Source organism: Danio rerio, chromosome 5, assembly GCF_049306965.1.
Source record: "Danio rerio strain Tuebingen ecotype United States chromosome 5, GRCz12tu, whole genome shotgun sequence".
Taxonomy (NCBI): domain Eukaryota; kingdom Metazoa; phylum Chordata; class Actinopteri; order Cypriniformes; family Danionidae; genus Danio; species Danio rerio.
The window spans coordinates 12,587,334-12,604,077 of NC_133180.1; the positions used below are offsets into that span (position 1 = coordinate 12,587,334).

Below are 16,744 nucleotides of genomic sequence, written 5' to 3' on the forward strand. Positions count from 1 at the left end.
ATTCCAAAGAGCTGACCCTGCAACCATATGGGACTAAGGCCAAAGAAGAAAAAGACACTTAGATATTGCTTGATGATGTTAGCAGGTTTGTAATGCTCTCCTGGGAGAGAACCCTGAGCTCGGAGATAGATGAGCCCAAGGCAGGTCAGGTAGTTCTCGAGAGCTCCCCCTGATTTGTTTGACCTATATCTTGATTAATAAGATGGTTCTATAGGAATAGACCACCAACCACTCCAGTGCGTACGTATTAAGTGCTTGTGACTGTTACCATTATTGAATTCACTAGTGTCACATGTCTTTAGACTGGGGGAGGAAACTTGAGTACCCGGGGAAAACCCACACAAACATGGGGAGAACATGTAAACTCCCCACAGAAAATGCCAACTGGCTCAGCTAGGACTTGAACTAGTGACTTTCTTGCTGTAAGGCAGCGGTGCTAGCCACTGAGCCGCCATGTCACCCGATCCTATAATTGAGGAGGAGTGAGAAGGGATGGATGGGTGGGTGTCTTCCAAAACGAAGATAGGGAATAAAGTTGGGCTGGATATTCATGTTCAATTCGAATAATCCAATTGGCTAGCTAATGATTAGCGATAGGGACCAGCCTCAGTCAATCATATCACATGCTCCTCTCAAAATTAGTTTGTAAAACTTCATTAAGCTTACTTTTCACAATAATTATCGTTCCAAAGCAGCTTCACAAAAGGTGCACAATATAACATTACAGTCAAAATAGTCAGAACTGTTTTTTAATTAAATTTTTTTTACTATACGGTGAAATCCAACTTAAATAGCTAGTACATCAGTTGCTACCCATTTTCTTGTGGTCATAAACATACAGGACCCTTACGGTTTATGGTTTTTGGTAACCAACAAATCAATTTAACCCTTGTGTCTGCTGTTGGGGATGTTTTCATCCATTCTGGGGTAATTTTGAGTCTTAATTTGACCATATCTCTCTGTGTTTCAGCAAATGGAATGATTTTTGGTGATAAATCTTATTTTGACACATATTTTGGTAAAATGTTAAATAATTCAACAATACACTCTGAACAAATGTATAACCCTTTCATTATGTTGGGGGCTGATTTTGCCCCATTGACTTCCATTATAATGACATTTATTGATTGCAAAGCCATGATAACATCTAATCATGCATTCTTGATTGTTGCTGGCTTTCTCTGTTGTGAAGAGGTCAAACTTGCCATTTATACTGTTGATCATCAGTTGCAGTGCAGAAAAGCTTAGTCTCTGGATTTAATATGGAGTGTGTGTGTGTGTGTGTGTGTGTGTGTGTGTGTGTGTGTGTGTGTGTGTGTGTGTGTGTGTGTGTGTGTGTGTGTGTGTGTGTGTGTGTGTGTGAGTGTGACAGTTATCATGATATGTCTGAAAAAATCAAATAACCCCCCCCAGCTCTCAGAACATAGTAAACATGGTAAGTGTATTTATGAACACATACTATAATCTGCCTTTTTACTCCATATAAAAGCCTTTTGCACAGGCCTGTCTAAAGGGTTAATGCTGCCAACTGATGATGACTGACAGTAAAAATTACAAATTTGACATCTTCCCAACAGGAAAACCAGCAACAATCAAGAATGCATGATTATATGCTGTCAAGACTTTGCAATCAAAAAATGTGGTTATAATGGAAGTCAATGGGGCCAAATACAGCCCCTAACATAATGAAAGGGTAGTCGATTTGAACAATACACAAGAGTTAAAAAGCATCCAATGATGGAGAAGTCCTGATGTTCAGAGGGACACTTTAAGTGTCAATTTGAATGCATTAAATAATGTTAATGTCTAGTGAGACTTTGTTGTGAAGCGTTACCCTGTTGTACTTTATCATCCTTTTGCAATGTAATTTGTTTACATGATTGAACATGTACATACAATAAAGCAATACACTAAAAATTTTTTCTTAAAGTAACGTATTTTGCAGCTTAAGTCAATTTCGTGATAATACTATTTATCATTCAAGGTAGCAAAGAATTCTGGCCCAGACTTGGCCTAAATCTGGCACATCAGGCACTCATCAGGCAAAGGCAAACAGCATGTGGGCCAAACATGGCCCTGGTTTGGCAGTGGTGGCATCGTCTTTAAGGTGGCACAGAATACTTGGGCCAGATGTTAAAAAACTATATGTGGGCCATGTAAGTGTGGCCTATCTTGACTCACATTTAAAATACATTTTAATTATTTTCAAAAAAAAAAATAAAAAAATAATCTACTAATCAGGTCAGAAAAAGCAAGCCCCATAGCATGCCAAAAGTGCAATGATTCATAGGTTTTTGAAATTCCCTGCAGTCCTCACAGCAATATATCTGGCCCAGTTCAGGCTCAGTTCTGGGTTATTAACTTAGCTGAGACTTGGTCCAGATATGGTGCATGTTTGGCCCTTGTTTGGAAGCTAGACTTGGTCCAGTCATGTACCGTAATTCACTGCGACATGTGGGCCAAGCAAAAGCTGATTATGTGGGTCAGAGATATTTTGCTATGTGGGATGTTACAGTAATTAAAGAAAATCTGATACCATCATAAGCCTACTGGAGACACAACAGCACAGACCGCAGTTTATCCAGTAGTGTGTGTGTGTATGTGTGTGTGTGTGTGTGTACCTGCGGTGAGCGGTGAGGTCATCATCTGTGATGCAGGCCCCGCGGGGACTCTTCTCATCAGGGATGTTGGCTGTCACCAGTGTGCTGCTGCTGAACCGAATGTGCCGAACCGGGTGTCTGTTCACACATACACAAACACAGAAAACAATCATGGGTCATCAGTGCTTAAAAAAAACAAAATAACTGCAAAATAAACCACTTCTGCAGATCTATGTGCCCTCCAGAAACTTGCGTTCTGGGAATGAACGTCGCCTCGTGGTTCCATCCCAAAGAGGGAAGAAATCACTTTCGCGAATGCTCACGCTCAATCTGCCCAGTTGGTGGAATGAACTCCCTAACTGCATCAGAACGGCAGAGTCACTCGCTACTTTCAAGAAACGACTAAAAACTCAACTATTTAGTCTCCACTACACTTCCTAATCTGCAATTGCCTCTCTGAATGTCACACTAACTGTACAAAAAAAAATAAAAAAATACTACTAATACTTCCCTTCTTAGACTTTACAGACTTGAAACTTGCCTATAGCATTTATTCATTGTTGCTCTTAGTTGTGTAAATTGCTTCCTTGTCCTCATTTGTAAGTCGCTTTGGATAAAAGCGTCTGCTAAATGACTAAATGTTAATGTAAATGTAATGTAAACATCAGGACAAAATCAACATTAAAGGCCCCTGTACACTTCACAAAACAAACAAAATCAAAGAATGAACTGAAATTACATAATTTCGAGCAAAATCCAGCCAAAACTAAGGGTGGATTCCATTCAGAAGGGATCATCCCTATGCCCTTATTCCTTTGGAGGGTTCCTCTTAGAGGGATTAGAGCATAGGGATGAGCTCTTCTGAACTGAGTGACACCAAGCAGCTTCCCTGCTCAAAGGAAAATTTCCCAAAGTGTCCATTGGTTGTTTTTTAAAAATATTTAATTGCGAAATGGCCAGTTCTGATCACTTCATTTTTGAATGACAATTAAATATGGCGGCTATTATTTTTTTACTCCAAACTTCCCTTACAGAGTGCGATATATCTCATTTTGAACGCACCATAATTTCTTTTTGAGTTTGTTTCGGCAGTTCAAAACAGCTCACCAAAGTTGTTTTGGCTCCTAAACAACTTTGAGGTACCATTGGTCCATGGGGATTACGCAATTGATGGGTATGACCTAGAATTCTGCCTTCTGACACATCAAAAACAAAGTTAGCAACATCAATACACTGAAGGCTCGAGTAGCAAAGCCGGTACAGACACAGTAAATCTGCAGCTTTACCGATGCTCTCAAAGAGATTTTAAAGACTCGGATCGGGTCACACGTCATGTCTTTTGACACTTCTATTTGATACATTTCAACTGCAAATACAAACCCCAAATCAGAAAATGTTGGCACAGTTCCAATTTGAAAGCCCTATGTTAACAGTGTCCAGAAATGTCATTGACTTCTCTGGGCTCAGCGGCATCTGGGATGAACCATCACACCTGTACAGTGGTCAGATGAAGCAGCATTTCAGGTATTTTTTTGGGGAGCACCGTACGCTGTGTGCTCCGGACCAAAAAAGAAAAGGATCATCGAGACTACTACCAAAAACAAGTCCAAAAGTCAGGGTCTGTCATTGTAGGGGATTAGGTAACTTGCACTTCTGCGATGGCACCTTTGATGTTGAAAAGTACATGGAGATTTTGGAGCACAATATGCTGCCTTCTTTTTCATGGATGTCCATGCATATTTCAACAAGACAATGTAAAACCACATTCGCACACATTACAAATTCCTGGCTGTGGAGGAAGTGGATCCAGGTACTTGACTGGCCTGCCTGCAGTCCCGATCTGTCTCCAATAGAGAATGTGTGGCGCATTTTGAAGCACAAAATAAGCCCCACCCCTGTCTTTATGTCAAAACACCTCAAAGCACCTCAAAATATCTAAACTCTGATATTAAATAATAATCTGAAATAAAATTCTCTTTATTTTATTAATTTATTTTTCTTTATTTATTAAAAAATAAAGTGAACATGCACTCTCACCTGTTGTGCATTTCCCAGAGTTTGGCTCCTATCCTCATCTCCCACACAATGACCAATCCCTCGCCTCCGCCACTCACAATCCTCCAATCATCTGCCTGGACTGCTGTGACGCCCATGTGATGAGCATATAAAGAAAGCACCGATGAGCCAGTCCGCAAGTCAAAAACTCTCACTCTGGAAAACAACAAACAAAATCATGACCAATGTGCAATTAATAAACCACAAAGCATGTCATTTAAATTTTCTTTTTGCAAATGGGTTAGTCTTACCATGGATTAATGCGCTTTTGGAAGCTTTAAAATAAAAGCCACTATCCAACACTACTGTACAGTATGGAAGGCCAGGCTCAAATTTACGCATCAGAATTCCCTCTGTTAGCGTTGCTACGGTCGCCCTGCCATGTTTACATGTTTTCTAATGAAAAAAAACAATTAAAAGCTGTTTGTGTAGCAAGGCTTTTGTGTTGTTTGTGCTAGTCTACAGTGTTTCTTGACCACATTCCTGGAGGACCACCAACCCTGCATGTTTTGGATGTCTCCTTTGTCTGTCACACTCATCACAGGTCTATCAGTTTCTGCTAATGAGCTGATGATCTGAATCAGGTGTGTTTGGTTAAGGAGACATGGAAAATGTGCAGAGCGGGTGGTCCTTTAGAAACATGGTTGAGAAACACTGGACTAGTACATTCTGATAGATTTCTGCCGAACTATGCGATGGCTCAGGGGTTCTCAAGCTCATTCTTAGAGGTCCGGTGTCCTGCAGATCTTACCTCCAACTAGCCCTAACACCTGCAAGGATGTTTCTAGAAAGCCTAGTAAAAGCTTGATTAGCTAGGCCAGGTGTGTCTGGGATTGGAGCTAAAATCTGCAGGACGCCGGACCTCCAGGACTGAAATAGAGAACCCCTGTCATAGCTTATTACCATAAGCCTCCTATTGAAAAGAAATGACTTCCATCTACTTTGACACTCTAGCTGGTGGTATTGTGGATGCAGGGTAAGTTAAACTTTTAGGTAAACTATTCATTTACCCTGCCTGACAAACTCATCCCAAAACAAAATGACCTGTAGTTAGTTACGCATTACACATTAGTCAGATCTTGCCCGGAATAAACTGCAGAGTGGATCATACTTTAGCCCATTGTATGACTAAACAAGACTAATTTTATGGAGAAATTGCAATAATCTTTGCAAATACAACCCCACATCAAAAAAAATAAATGAATTTGGGACAGTTGGGACACTTCCTACTTGGAAGCCCTATGTTAACAGTGTCCACAAGCACCATTGACTTCTCTGGGTTTGGAGGCATCCGAGATGGACCACCAGACAGTGGAAAGTGTACTGTGGTCAGATGAAGCAGTATTTTTTGGTGAAATGAACACTGTGTGCTCCAGACCAAAGAAGAAAAGATCATCCAGACTATTACCAGCAACAAGTCCAAAATTTGGACTCTCAACAAATTCTCTGTGGTGCTTTCAATCCCATAATGCACTGTGTGGGTGTTTTATACTCAACTTCTATATAAATGAACTGAAAACGCTTGCTGCACTGCACTCCCATCATGCCAGTGGAAACACACCATTAGTTAGATTTTTTGGACGAACTATTCATTTACCCTGCCTGCCTCGTCCCTAAACCGGAAACAAAATGACCTGTATTTAGGTGCATTACACATTAGTCACATCTTACCCAGAATAAACTGCAAAGTGGACCAGACCTTAGGCCAAAGTCTGGCTACACAAGACTAACGTGTTGGAGAAATAGCGATAGTCTTTGCAAACACAACCCCATATCATTAAAGTTGGGACCGTTGGGACACTTCTTAATTGGAAGCCCTATGTTAACAGTGTCCAGAAGCACCATCAACTTCTCTGGGCTTGGAGGCATCTGGGATGGACCATCACACAGTGGAAATGTGTACAGTGGTCAGATGATTATTAAGGAGAAATGAACGCTGCGTGCTCCAGACCAAAGAAGAAAAGGATCATCCAGACTATTACCAGCAAAAACTGAAAACCCTTGCTGCACTGCACTGCCATCAAGCCAGTGGAAACACACCAAGTTCATTTTTTTATCATGCCTAAACCAGAAACAAAATGACCTGTAGTTAGGAGTGTTATGCGTTAGTCGCATCCTGGCTAGAATAAACTGCTAAGTGGACCACACTTCAGCCCGAAGTCTGGCTACACAAGACTAATATGTTGGAGAAATTACGATATGACAGCTCTGAGACGACATTAGTAGCTGGTATGAAGAAATTACTTTTACAGGCCCAAAGGACTTCAATTCCATCTGTCCGCTTTAATGGTACCGAAGGCAGCCAAAGGATGACTCTATGCTGGCGCGTTCCAAAAGATAATCGACAAAATTAAATTCTGCTTGGACCAAAAAAAAGGAAAAAAGAAAAACAACTCTTGGAGGACAAAAGGTATTAGGCACAATGAATCGTTAATGCACAGCCAAGCAGGATTTAATGCTGCGAGTAATTATGTGGATGTGCCCATCTATTGTCCTGTTTTAATTTCATCCCGCCATTTAGTCTTGTAAGAAGCTGTAATATATTTACTGGCAGGTTGCAGTGGTCATAAATCTAATGCTCAAACAAGATCTAGTTGCTCAGAGCTGTCAGCAGACAGGCTTCCTTCAATTCATCAACTAATATTGTTCGCAGGCATTCCCAGAGCTGCCAACTGTGAGAGAAAAAAACACACACACGGCCATGAGAAACACATGCACACCATCATCATCATCATCATCATCATCATCATCCTCACCATATTTAATAGCAGAGAAACAAAAACGGCAGCTTTACTAGTAACATATAAAACATTATTTAATCATTCATTTTCCTTCGCTAAAACGGAATCAACCGCCAACTATTCCAGCATATCTTTTTACCCAGAACTGAGAAACACCAATACACAATCACATTCACACTCATACACTAAGGCCAATTTAGTTTCTTTAATTCACCTATAGACAAATGACTGGTTTGTAAACATTCAGGATGCGCACGCAGCGAGGTTGCAGAAAAAAAACAGGTATGCTACAGCGAGGGAATGAAATCCGATGTGGTACAGAGTTTGTTGTTGTATTAGAGAAAAGTTACATTGATAATAATAATAATAATAATAATAATAATAATAATTCGTTACATTTATATAGTGCTTTTCTGGGCACTCAAAGCGCTTTACACAATGGGGGGGGGGGGGGGGGGGGAATCTCCTCATCCACCACCAGTGTGCAGCATCCACCTGGATGACGCGACGGCAGCCATTTTGCGCCAGACCGCACACCACACACCAGCTGATTGGTGGAGAGGAGACAGAGTGATGATATGCCAATCATGATATGGGGAGGGTTAGGAGGCCATGATGGACAGAGGCCAGTGGGCAGATTTGGCCAGGATGCCGGGGTTAAACCCCTACTCTTTTTCGAAGGACATCCTGGGATTTTTAACGACCACAGAGAGTCGGGACCTACTATATATTTTACATATACTATATATTTTATTTACATAATGCTTTCCGCGTATTATAACAGTTTTGTCACCCAGTGATAAGCACAGTGACTCGGCAAAATTAACGTTAAAGTGAGCGATGTTCGTCTGACAGGTCCATTTGCAATAGCACCCTCCCAATGGATATTGGATAAGATGAAATGACCAAGCATCCAGCCCCAAATATACAACTAGCTCACTGAAACTCCAAGTGATTTTACAAGAGAGAAGTTAAAGGCCTACAAGTCTTTGAATGCCTACAGTGTTGTTCTGTGTGTTCCGTGATTACCAGATTCAAAACTTTGCAGTGCTAAAAACCGAGATTCTGCCTAGCCAAAGACAAGAAAAGAAGATGGAGCTATACAAGGCCTGGGAAATCAACAACAAGCAAAACAACTGCATGTGAACGTACACTTTTACATTTCATTCTCAGCATTCAGTGTCCGCAGTTAAATTAACTATATTTAACTGTTTTTGTTGAAATCATTGCTGCAATCCTAAATGAGTAATGTGTATGATTCAGCATAGCGCCAACTTACCTGATATGAAATGAGAACTGCAGAGTCCAGCATTTTAAATTAGGTCCTCACAGACGGTTGGCATTAAAAGCAGTGTGGTGTATGGTAAAAGTTAAGTTTTATATTTTTGGGCTACTGCACAACACGACATGTTTTCTATTGACACCTGTCTTTTTTTGCAACCGTGAACCAATGTGACGTCATGTGTGACGTAGGTTGGTAATTCCTCTACACTCTCAGAAAAATGGTACAATGTTGTACCAAAGAAGGTAGAACATTGTACCATTTTTCACGTGGGCAGTACCTTTTTATGGAACAGAATTGTACCTTAAGTGACAAAAAAATAAAACATTTGTACCATTGCAGTTTGTACATTTAAGCACATGGTTTGTACCATAGGCAACAGAAATGTACCTTTGGTTTTTAAAACCAGCAGATACAATACTAAACCGTCATCAAAAGTACAAATCTGATCCATGAAGGTACCACTGTCAAATGTATTCCTTCAAGAACTATTTAAAGGCGTTTTGCTACTGTATATCCAAAATGTGTCCATTTATTTTCAGTAAATATAAAACATCAAATACATTTTTAAAACCATGTTTATTAAAAAGTTTGTTTTGTGTAAATGCACCTTTTCCATTGACAATAAAGAATAAAAAAATACTTTAACCAAAAGATCTATTTTTTGCTAAACACTTTTCACAAAAATGTTACAGACACGCATTCTCCCATGTGCAATATAAAACTTTTTTCTTTACACTATATACCCTATTATTCAATTCATTTCACAAGATTATTTAATTTACTTCATTTTAAAATAGATTAGAGGCTTTTGGAACTGAACTCTTCATTTATTAAATCTACATCCACAAACAGCTACAAAATGATCCATGAGCAAAATGAACCATCAAAAATGAATAGAATTAATCAAGTGAACCAGATTCAACTCAACTCAACATTATTTCTAGAACTCTTTCAACCAACCACAATGGGTACCAAAGTGTACCACGTACACCAAGTACCAAATAAACAGACGGCCCCAAAACACAAACTTACAAGATATGATTAAAAGCTAAAGAGAGTGAGAGTGTTTTCAGTGACCTTTGAAACGTCACCAAAGTAGGAAATGTTCTTAAGAAGCCTGAAAGATCATTCTAAAGTCTTGCAGCTGCTACGGAAAAAGCTCTATAACCTCAACATTTCAAGCATCATTTCAATTTCTAAACAATTGAAAACTTTCATATTTTTTAAAATCAACTTTTTTAATGTTTACAATTTTGATCATGTATTTTTACTTTTGGCCGTCACAGTGGCTCAGTGGTTAACACTGTCTACTCACAGCAACTTCTCTGGTTCGAGCCCCGGCTGGGCCAAGTTGGTATTTCTGTGTGGATTGTGTGCATGTTCTCTCGTGTTGGCATGGGTTTCTGGAAGGGCATCCGCTGCGTAAAACACATGCTGGAATAGTTGGTGGTTCATTCCACTGTGGCAACGTCTGATAAATAAGTTACTAAGCTAAAAGAAAATAAATGAATTCATTATTTTTTTCTTTTTAACTGAGTTTTACGCCATTATGAGTAGAATAAAACCCTTAAACAAATAACTAATAAAATCAAAAATCCACAAGCTCCACAACAAATGCTTGTGTTTCTAAGAGATGGACGTTAATGCCTTGTCTTTAATGATCATGCATGAAACTGAACACAGAGACCCCTCATGTCTCCAACTTTATGTTCACTTCCGTCAGACATCTGGCCAAGCAGATCCAATCAAGCACAAACTGAAGAGCAGATTTGATCCATTAGGTCTTGGTCTTTGGCCACACTAATAAACCTCCAAACCCAACCCGCATTTCCTCCAGACTCCTCCATTTTTTATCAACAAATCAATCAGAAGGGGTCAAATCATTACAGCCAAAATCATCCTCCAAGTAGCGCTTCGCTCCTCTCATTCATCAAAGACCAACAAAAGGTAAGAGCTTTCCTTTTATCAGAACAAACCAAGAATGACGCTAAAATAAAAGGATGTTTTAAAGGGAGCGCAGCTGGCCAGAAAGACATCACGCTCCTGGCACTCCATATAGTGTCTGAGGGAAGATGCAGTTGGAATTTATTTACAAAGACCTGCCAAGCGTCTCTCCACCTGCCAAAACAGTGCTCCCGCTGTCACAAGTGTCAATGCAATGGCTCTTTATTGGCTGCAGACTAATTGAGACGCGCGCATCAGATGTGGACGCCGCTGGGCAGATGTACCGCATCTCTGCTCGTCTCTTTGTCCGCTAAATCAATAGACCCCGGCGATGCACCACTGACAATAACACAGTCCCTTTCAAAAACCCCGGAGCTTTCATTATTCCCCATTCCCACTTCTAGAAGTGCCTGCGCTTTTCAGATGCTTTTTCCGTGAAATGATTTTCAAGGTAAGCCAAAAATAGTGGAGAGCTGGACTGAGTGCTCGTCGCGCTCTGAAAAGACCACAGCTGTGGACTGAGAGAGGGGGAGAAATATATATATAAAAATAAAAGTTTTTCCACTTTAGAAATAATTGGGTGTGCTTTATTCTGAGTGCTTTAATCTTGGACATCTAATGCAAATCTATTAAGCGCTGTCCAATTCATCTGTATGTGGAGAGTGGAAGCCATTCATCAAAAGCTTCTGTTCTCCGTTTAGTGGTTTTGTGTAGCAGATATTAGGTTGTGGAGGACTGAATTCAGCTCGTAATTCCTTGAATTATTACTAATTGTTTTCTACCCCAGGCTATATGCACTGCCTGACAATAGTCCTGTCGCCTATCCAAGTTTAAGGAACAACAAATAATAACTTCTAGTTGATCATTTGGCTTCAACAAGTGGCTTATGTGAAAGGCAAAGGCCTCTAGATTACGCTTATTTTACCAAATTAAAATATGATCATGTCTTGATTTTGAATTCTTTAATTAGGACAGTAAGGTCTGACTTTGCTTAGAGAAAAGCTTTGACACTTAACAGAAATATTGATCAGTATAGAATATAAAGTCATTGTGCAGTGGAAAAAGAATAAATATTGTGTATGACTCCCATGAGCTAGAAGGACTGCATCCATACGTCTCTGCAATGACTCAAATAACCCATTAATAAAGTCATCTGGAATGGTAAAGAAAGCGTTCTTGCAGGACTCCCAGAGTTCATCAAGATCCTTTGGATTCATCTTCAATGCCTCCTCCATCTTACCTCAGATATGCTCAATAATGTTCATGTCTGGTGACTGGGCTGGCCAATCCTGGAGTACCTTGACCTTCTTTGCTTTCAGGATGTTTAATGTGGAGGCTGAAGTATGAGAAGGAGTGCTATCCTGCTAAAAAATGTACCCTCTCCTGTGGTTTGTAATGTAACGGGCAGCGCAAATGTCTTGATACCTCAGGCTGTTGATGTTATATCCACTCTGCAGATCTCTCGCACGCCCCCATACTGAATGTAACCCTAAACCATGATTTTTTTCTTCACCAAACTGGGCTGATTTCTCTGAAAATCTTGGATGCATACGGGTTCCAATAGGTCTTCTGCAGTATCCGCAGCTCTGCACAGTTTAGCTCCAACCCTAATTAAACACACCTGATCAAACTAAGTGAGTCCTTCAGGCTTGTTTAAACCTACAGGTAAGTGTGTTGGAGCAGGTTTGGAACTAAACAGTGCAGGGCTGCAGCCCTCCAGGAATTGAGTTTGACATGACTGTTCTAGAAGTTATTTGTTGATCGTTCTTAAAAATTCAAGTGGATTGAACATAGAACAATTAAGTTAAGTTCAAAAAACACTTAAGAATTGTGTTGTTTCAGCTTATTTTAAATAAGTAGTTTGAACAAGCAGCAAAGGTAGTTTTTGAGTGTACATGAATCAGAGAGTCAATTTCAATACCCTTTCAGACCTTTTTTAAGACTCTTTCTATATATTTTAAGACCTCATCGCCACTTTAGGTTTCAACCAGTAACACAGATTGGCGACATTTGAACTTACTGTATATTTAGCAAATACTGATTGTAAGACAGCACAAGTAAAGAGTCTCTTCTTGTTTTCACAACTGGTTTTCACTGCAATACCATTTAGAAGGGTGGGAATGAAGTACAGGAGATTTCTTTACCTGACTACTGCTATGAAAGGTTCAGAAGAAAATAAACAATAATTGGAAAATAACTTCATGTGGTGCTTTAGCAAAAGCCCTGACCTTTAAACAAATGAATACAACTTTAGATTCCTATTTACAGTTTTTTCCTACTGCTTACAAAATCTTTTCATGTCACAATTTCTGAAACCACTCACTCAAAATGCAAAACTAAACCTCAAATCTAAATAAACAGAAGCTATTTCTTATCCTTGAACTCTGTTTTCAATTGCATAAAACACTTTTTTTCAAAACACTACACACAATTCTCTTCCTAAAACACAAACATCTAACAGGAAGCTACTTGCTTTCCTTTTCCAAACACAACCAATCAAAATGCCACACTTATTCATCCGGACACACGGACATACACGGACACACAAGGACACGCACACACACACACACAAACACATACACACACACACTGCTCAAATGTGGAAACATAAATTTTTTAACTGATCACTAGGGCCAGACAGAATCTGCAGACATTTTTTTTTTGCTATTTCTGCAGAGAATTTAGATAAAAATATGCAGATTTCTGCTGAATGATTTTGGCAGTATCATAACTAAAAATGTAATATGTGAAATAAAAAAATAACACCTTTTTAACTTTTATTTAATGTTTACAATGCAAATCTAATTAGATCCACTTTGTTTGGTAAACAAAGCGAGTCTCTCATGTAATATATACTAAAAGACAGGAAATATTACTTTACAAGCTGTTTTGTAAATAAATCATATGAATATTTCATATTGGTCAACAATTATATTGAAATTGATTTTAAAACTAAATAAATATAAATATACACAAGTAAATAAACAGAATCAAAGATGGGCTAAAAATCTGTGGAAATCTGCAAAATTCTGCACGCGCAGATTCCTTGTGGGTCTACTGATCACACTAACCAAACACTGCTTTACTGTAGAGCAGGTCTATAAATAGGTCAAAGGTGATATAGTGGTATAGCCAGAGAGGCAATTGCAGATTAGTAAGGAAAGTGGAGACTTAATTAGTTGAGTTTTTAGTCGTTTCTTGAAGACAGCGAGTGACTCTGCCGTTCTGATGCAGTTAGGGAGTTCATTCCACCAACTGGGCAGATTAAATGAGAGAGTTCGGGAAAGTGATTTCTTTCCTCTTTGGGATGTAACCACGAGGCGACGTTCATTCACAGAACGTTTCAGAAGGGCACAAAAATCCGCAGAAGTGAGAGCAGATAAAAAGGAGCAAAGCCAAAAGTCGCTTTGTAAGCAAACATCAGAGCTTTGAATTTGATGCGAGCAGCAACTGGCAGCCAGTGCAAACGGATGAGTAGCGGAGTGACATGTGCTCTTTTAGGTTCATTAAAGACCACTCGTGCTGCTGCATTCTGAAGCATCTGAAAAGGTTTGATAGAGTTAGCTAGAAGCCCGGCTAGTAGAGAGTTGCAATAATCCAGTCTGGAGAGAACAAGAGCTTGAACAAGAAGTTGAGCTGCATGTTCAGATAGAAAGAATCGGACCTTTCTGATGTTACAGAATGCGAATCTGCACGATCGAGCAGTTCTAGAAATGTGGTCAGAGAAGTTTAGTTGGTCATCAAATATATTTGGTACTGTGTATTTGTGTGTTTTGTATAAAACAATATTCTGAAATATTTTACAATGCACTCATGCAGGCCTATGTACTGTCTGTAGTGCAACACTGAACAAAAAATGGCTTACAGTAAGTCATCATGATGAATGGAGAAGAACAGGTCATAGTGTTATTTGAAAACAAAATACCATTTTCAGAGGAAAAAAACATTGTTTTGAATGTAAAGTTTCATTTTGCAGGAGATTTGAAGAGTTTTGCCCAATGTGTGTTTTTTGATTTGTGTGTAGAGTTCTGACAATATGAGGCGTGCTTTTAGATTTGAGGTTTAGGGTAAAACTGTAAATGCAGTGTTACATTTTGAAGGAGATGTGAGGCATTCTGCATTTTGTGTGTGAAGTTTTAGGAATTGAGTGTAGAGTTTTGAAAAAAGGTGACACTGTTTTGAATCTGTGTGTAAGCAGTTGGGAAAACAACTCGACTCGACTCGACTCAACTGTTATACAACTCGACGCATTAATCTATAGCGACACTGATCTTGATTTTCATGGCAGATTTTCCTCATTCCATATTTTGGAATTTTATAAATCTGCAAACTTTATCATTCTTGCTAAAACTTTAGCATACAGCCATATATTACATAATCCAAAACTATAATATTCAATGCAAACAACTTCCCCCCCAACCTGGAATAAAAGAAGTTCCTTCAGGGAAATGTGTGATGCAAGCTGATAAGCAGAATGTGCAGCAGCTGCAGGTGTAAATGAGAGAGTCTCTCTTCCATCACAACTCATCAAACTCCCCGTGTTTAGGACACTCCAGTCACAGTCATGTGCCAGACTACAATTATGTGTGTGTGTGTGTGTGTGTGTGTGTGTGTGTGTGTGTGTGCATGTGTGTCTGTGTGTGAATGTGCATGTTTGTGTGTGAATGTGCTAATGTGCGAGTTTGTGTGTGTATGAATCTGTGTGTGAATGTGTTTGTGTGGGTCTGTGTGAATGCATGTGAGATTGAATGTCTGTGTGTACATGTGTGTGACTGCATGTGTTTTTGTGTGTGAATGTGCGACTTTGTGTGTATGAATGTGTGTGTGTGTGTGTGTGTGTGTGTGTGTGTGTGTGCATGTTTGTGTGTGCGTGTGTGTGAATGTGTGTGTGAATGAGTGCGTGTTTGTGTGTGTGTGTGTGTGTGTGAATGTGTGTTTGTGTATGTGAATGAGTGAGTGTTTGTGTGTGTAAATGTGTGTGTGTGTGTGTGTGTGTGTGTGTGTAAATGTGTGTTTGTTTATGTGTGTGTGTTTGTGTGTGTAAATGTGTGTGTGTAAATGTGTGTTTGTGTGTGTGAATGAGTGTGTGTTTGTGGGTGTAAATGAGTGCGTGTTTGTGTGTGTGAATGTGTGTGTGTAAATGTGTGTGTGTGTGTGTGTAAATGTGTGTTTGTTTGTGTGTGTGTGTTTGTGTGTGTAAATGTGTGTGTGTGTGTGTAAATGTGTGTTTGTGTGTGTGAATGAGTGTGTGTTTGTGTGTGTAAATGAGTGCGTGTTTGTGTGTGTGAATGTGTGAGTGTAAATGTGTGTTTGTGAATGTGCGAGTTTGTGTGTGCGTACGTGTGCTTTTGTGTGTATGAGAATGAGTGCGTGTTTGTGAATGTGCGCGTGTGTGTGTGTAAATGTGTGTTTGTTTGTGTGTGTGGGTGTGTGTGTGTGCGTTGATGTATGTGAGTGAATGTCTGTGTGTGCATGTGTGTGACTGCATGTGTGTGTGTGAAGTAAGTATGAATGTGTGTTTATAACGTGTGCGTGTGTGTGTGAATATGCGAATATGCATATGTGTGAATGTCTGTGTATGTGCGTGTGTGTGTAAATATGTGTGTACAGGTTTATGTGGTTTACAGGGACACAAAGTTGTTTAATTGACCTAGTTTAAAAGGTTTAAGCCATTGCTAACGGGGTCTTTTGACAGTCGACTTTAGGGGTAGATTAACCCCACATAATAAGCAGTTTTTACACTTTAAAATACAATACGGCTATGGAAAGTCCCTGTGAAGCATGTATACAAATATGTGTGCGTGTCTATGTGTGTGTGAATGTGATGATGATAGATGAGGTGGGCTTGTGTGCAGCATGTCGTACCGCCTGTCTCTGTTTCCGCACAGCAGCAGGTGAGGGCCGCTGTCTCTCAGGTTGACGCAGGTAAAGTCTCCGGCCGAGTTCCCCATGGTCAGCTCACACTGGCCGCTCTCCAGGCCGTACACTTGAATCTGAGGACAGAAGCACACGGAGGAGACATCGTCAAACTGGCAGGAACGAGCAGCAACACCTGCGGAGGTTCAGATGTCAAGCCCACAGCTTGCAAATCACAGATGCCAGAAAACACTTTTCTCAAG

At 39.8% G+C, this 16,744-nt stretch overlaps 1 protein-coding gene across 3 annotated transcripts in view; it reads right to left on the reverse strand.

Moving 5' to 3' along the window:
* The window catches only part of fbxw8 (F-box and WD repeat domain containing 8), a 41,103-nt gene that overhangs the window by 1,006 nt on the left and 23,353 nt on the right, over positions 1–16,744 (reverse strand). For 2 of the 3 annotated variants that reach the window (XM_073949643.1, NM_001114578.1), the window contains 3 exon segments: positions 16,491–16,618; positions 4,638–4,811; positions 2,622–2,738 (listed from right to left, as the gene is read on the reverse strand). In XM_073949643.1, the coding sequence (XP_073805744.1) occupies positions 2,622–2,738; positions 4,638–4,811; positions 16,491–16,618 (419 nt within the window). 3 annotated transcript variants of the gene reach the window in all.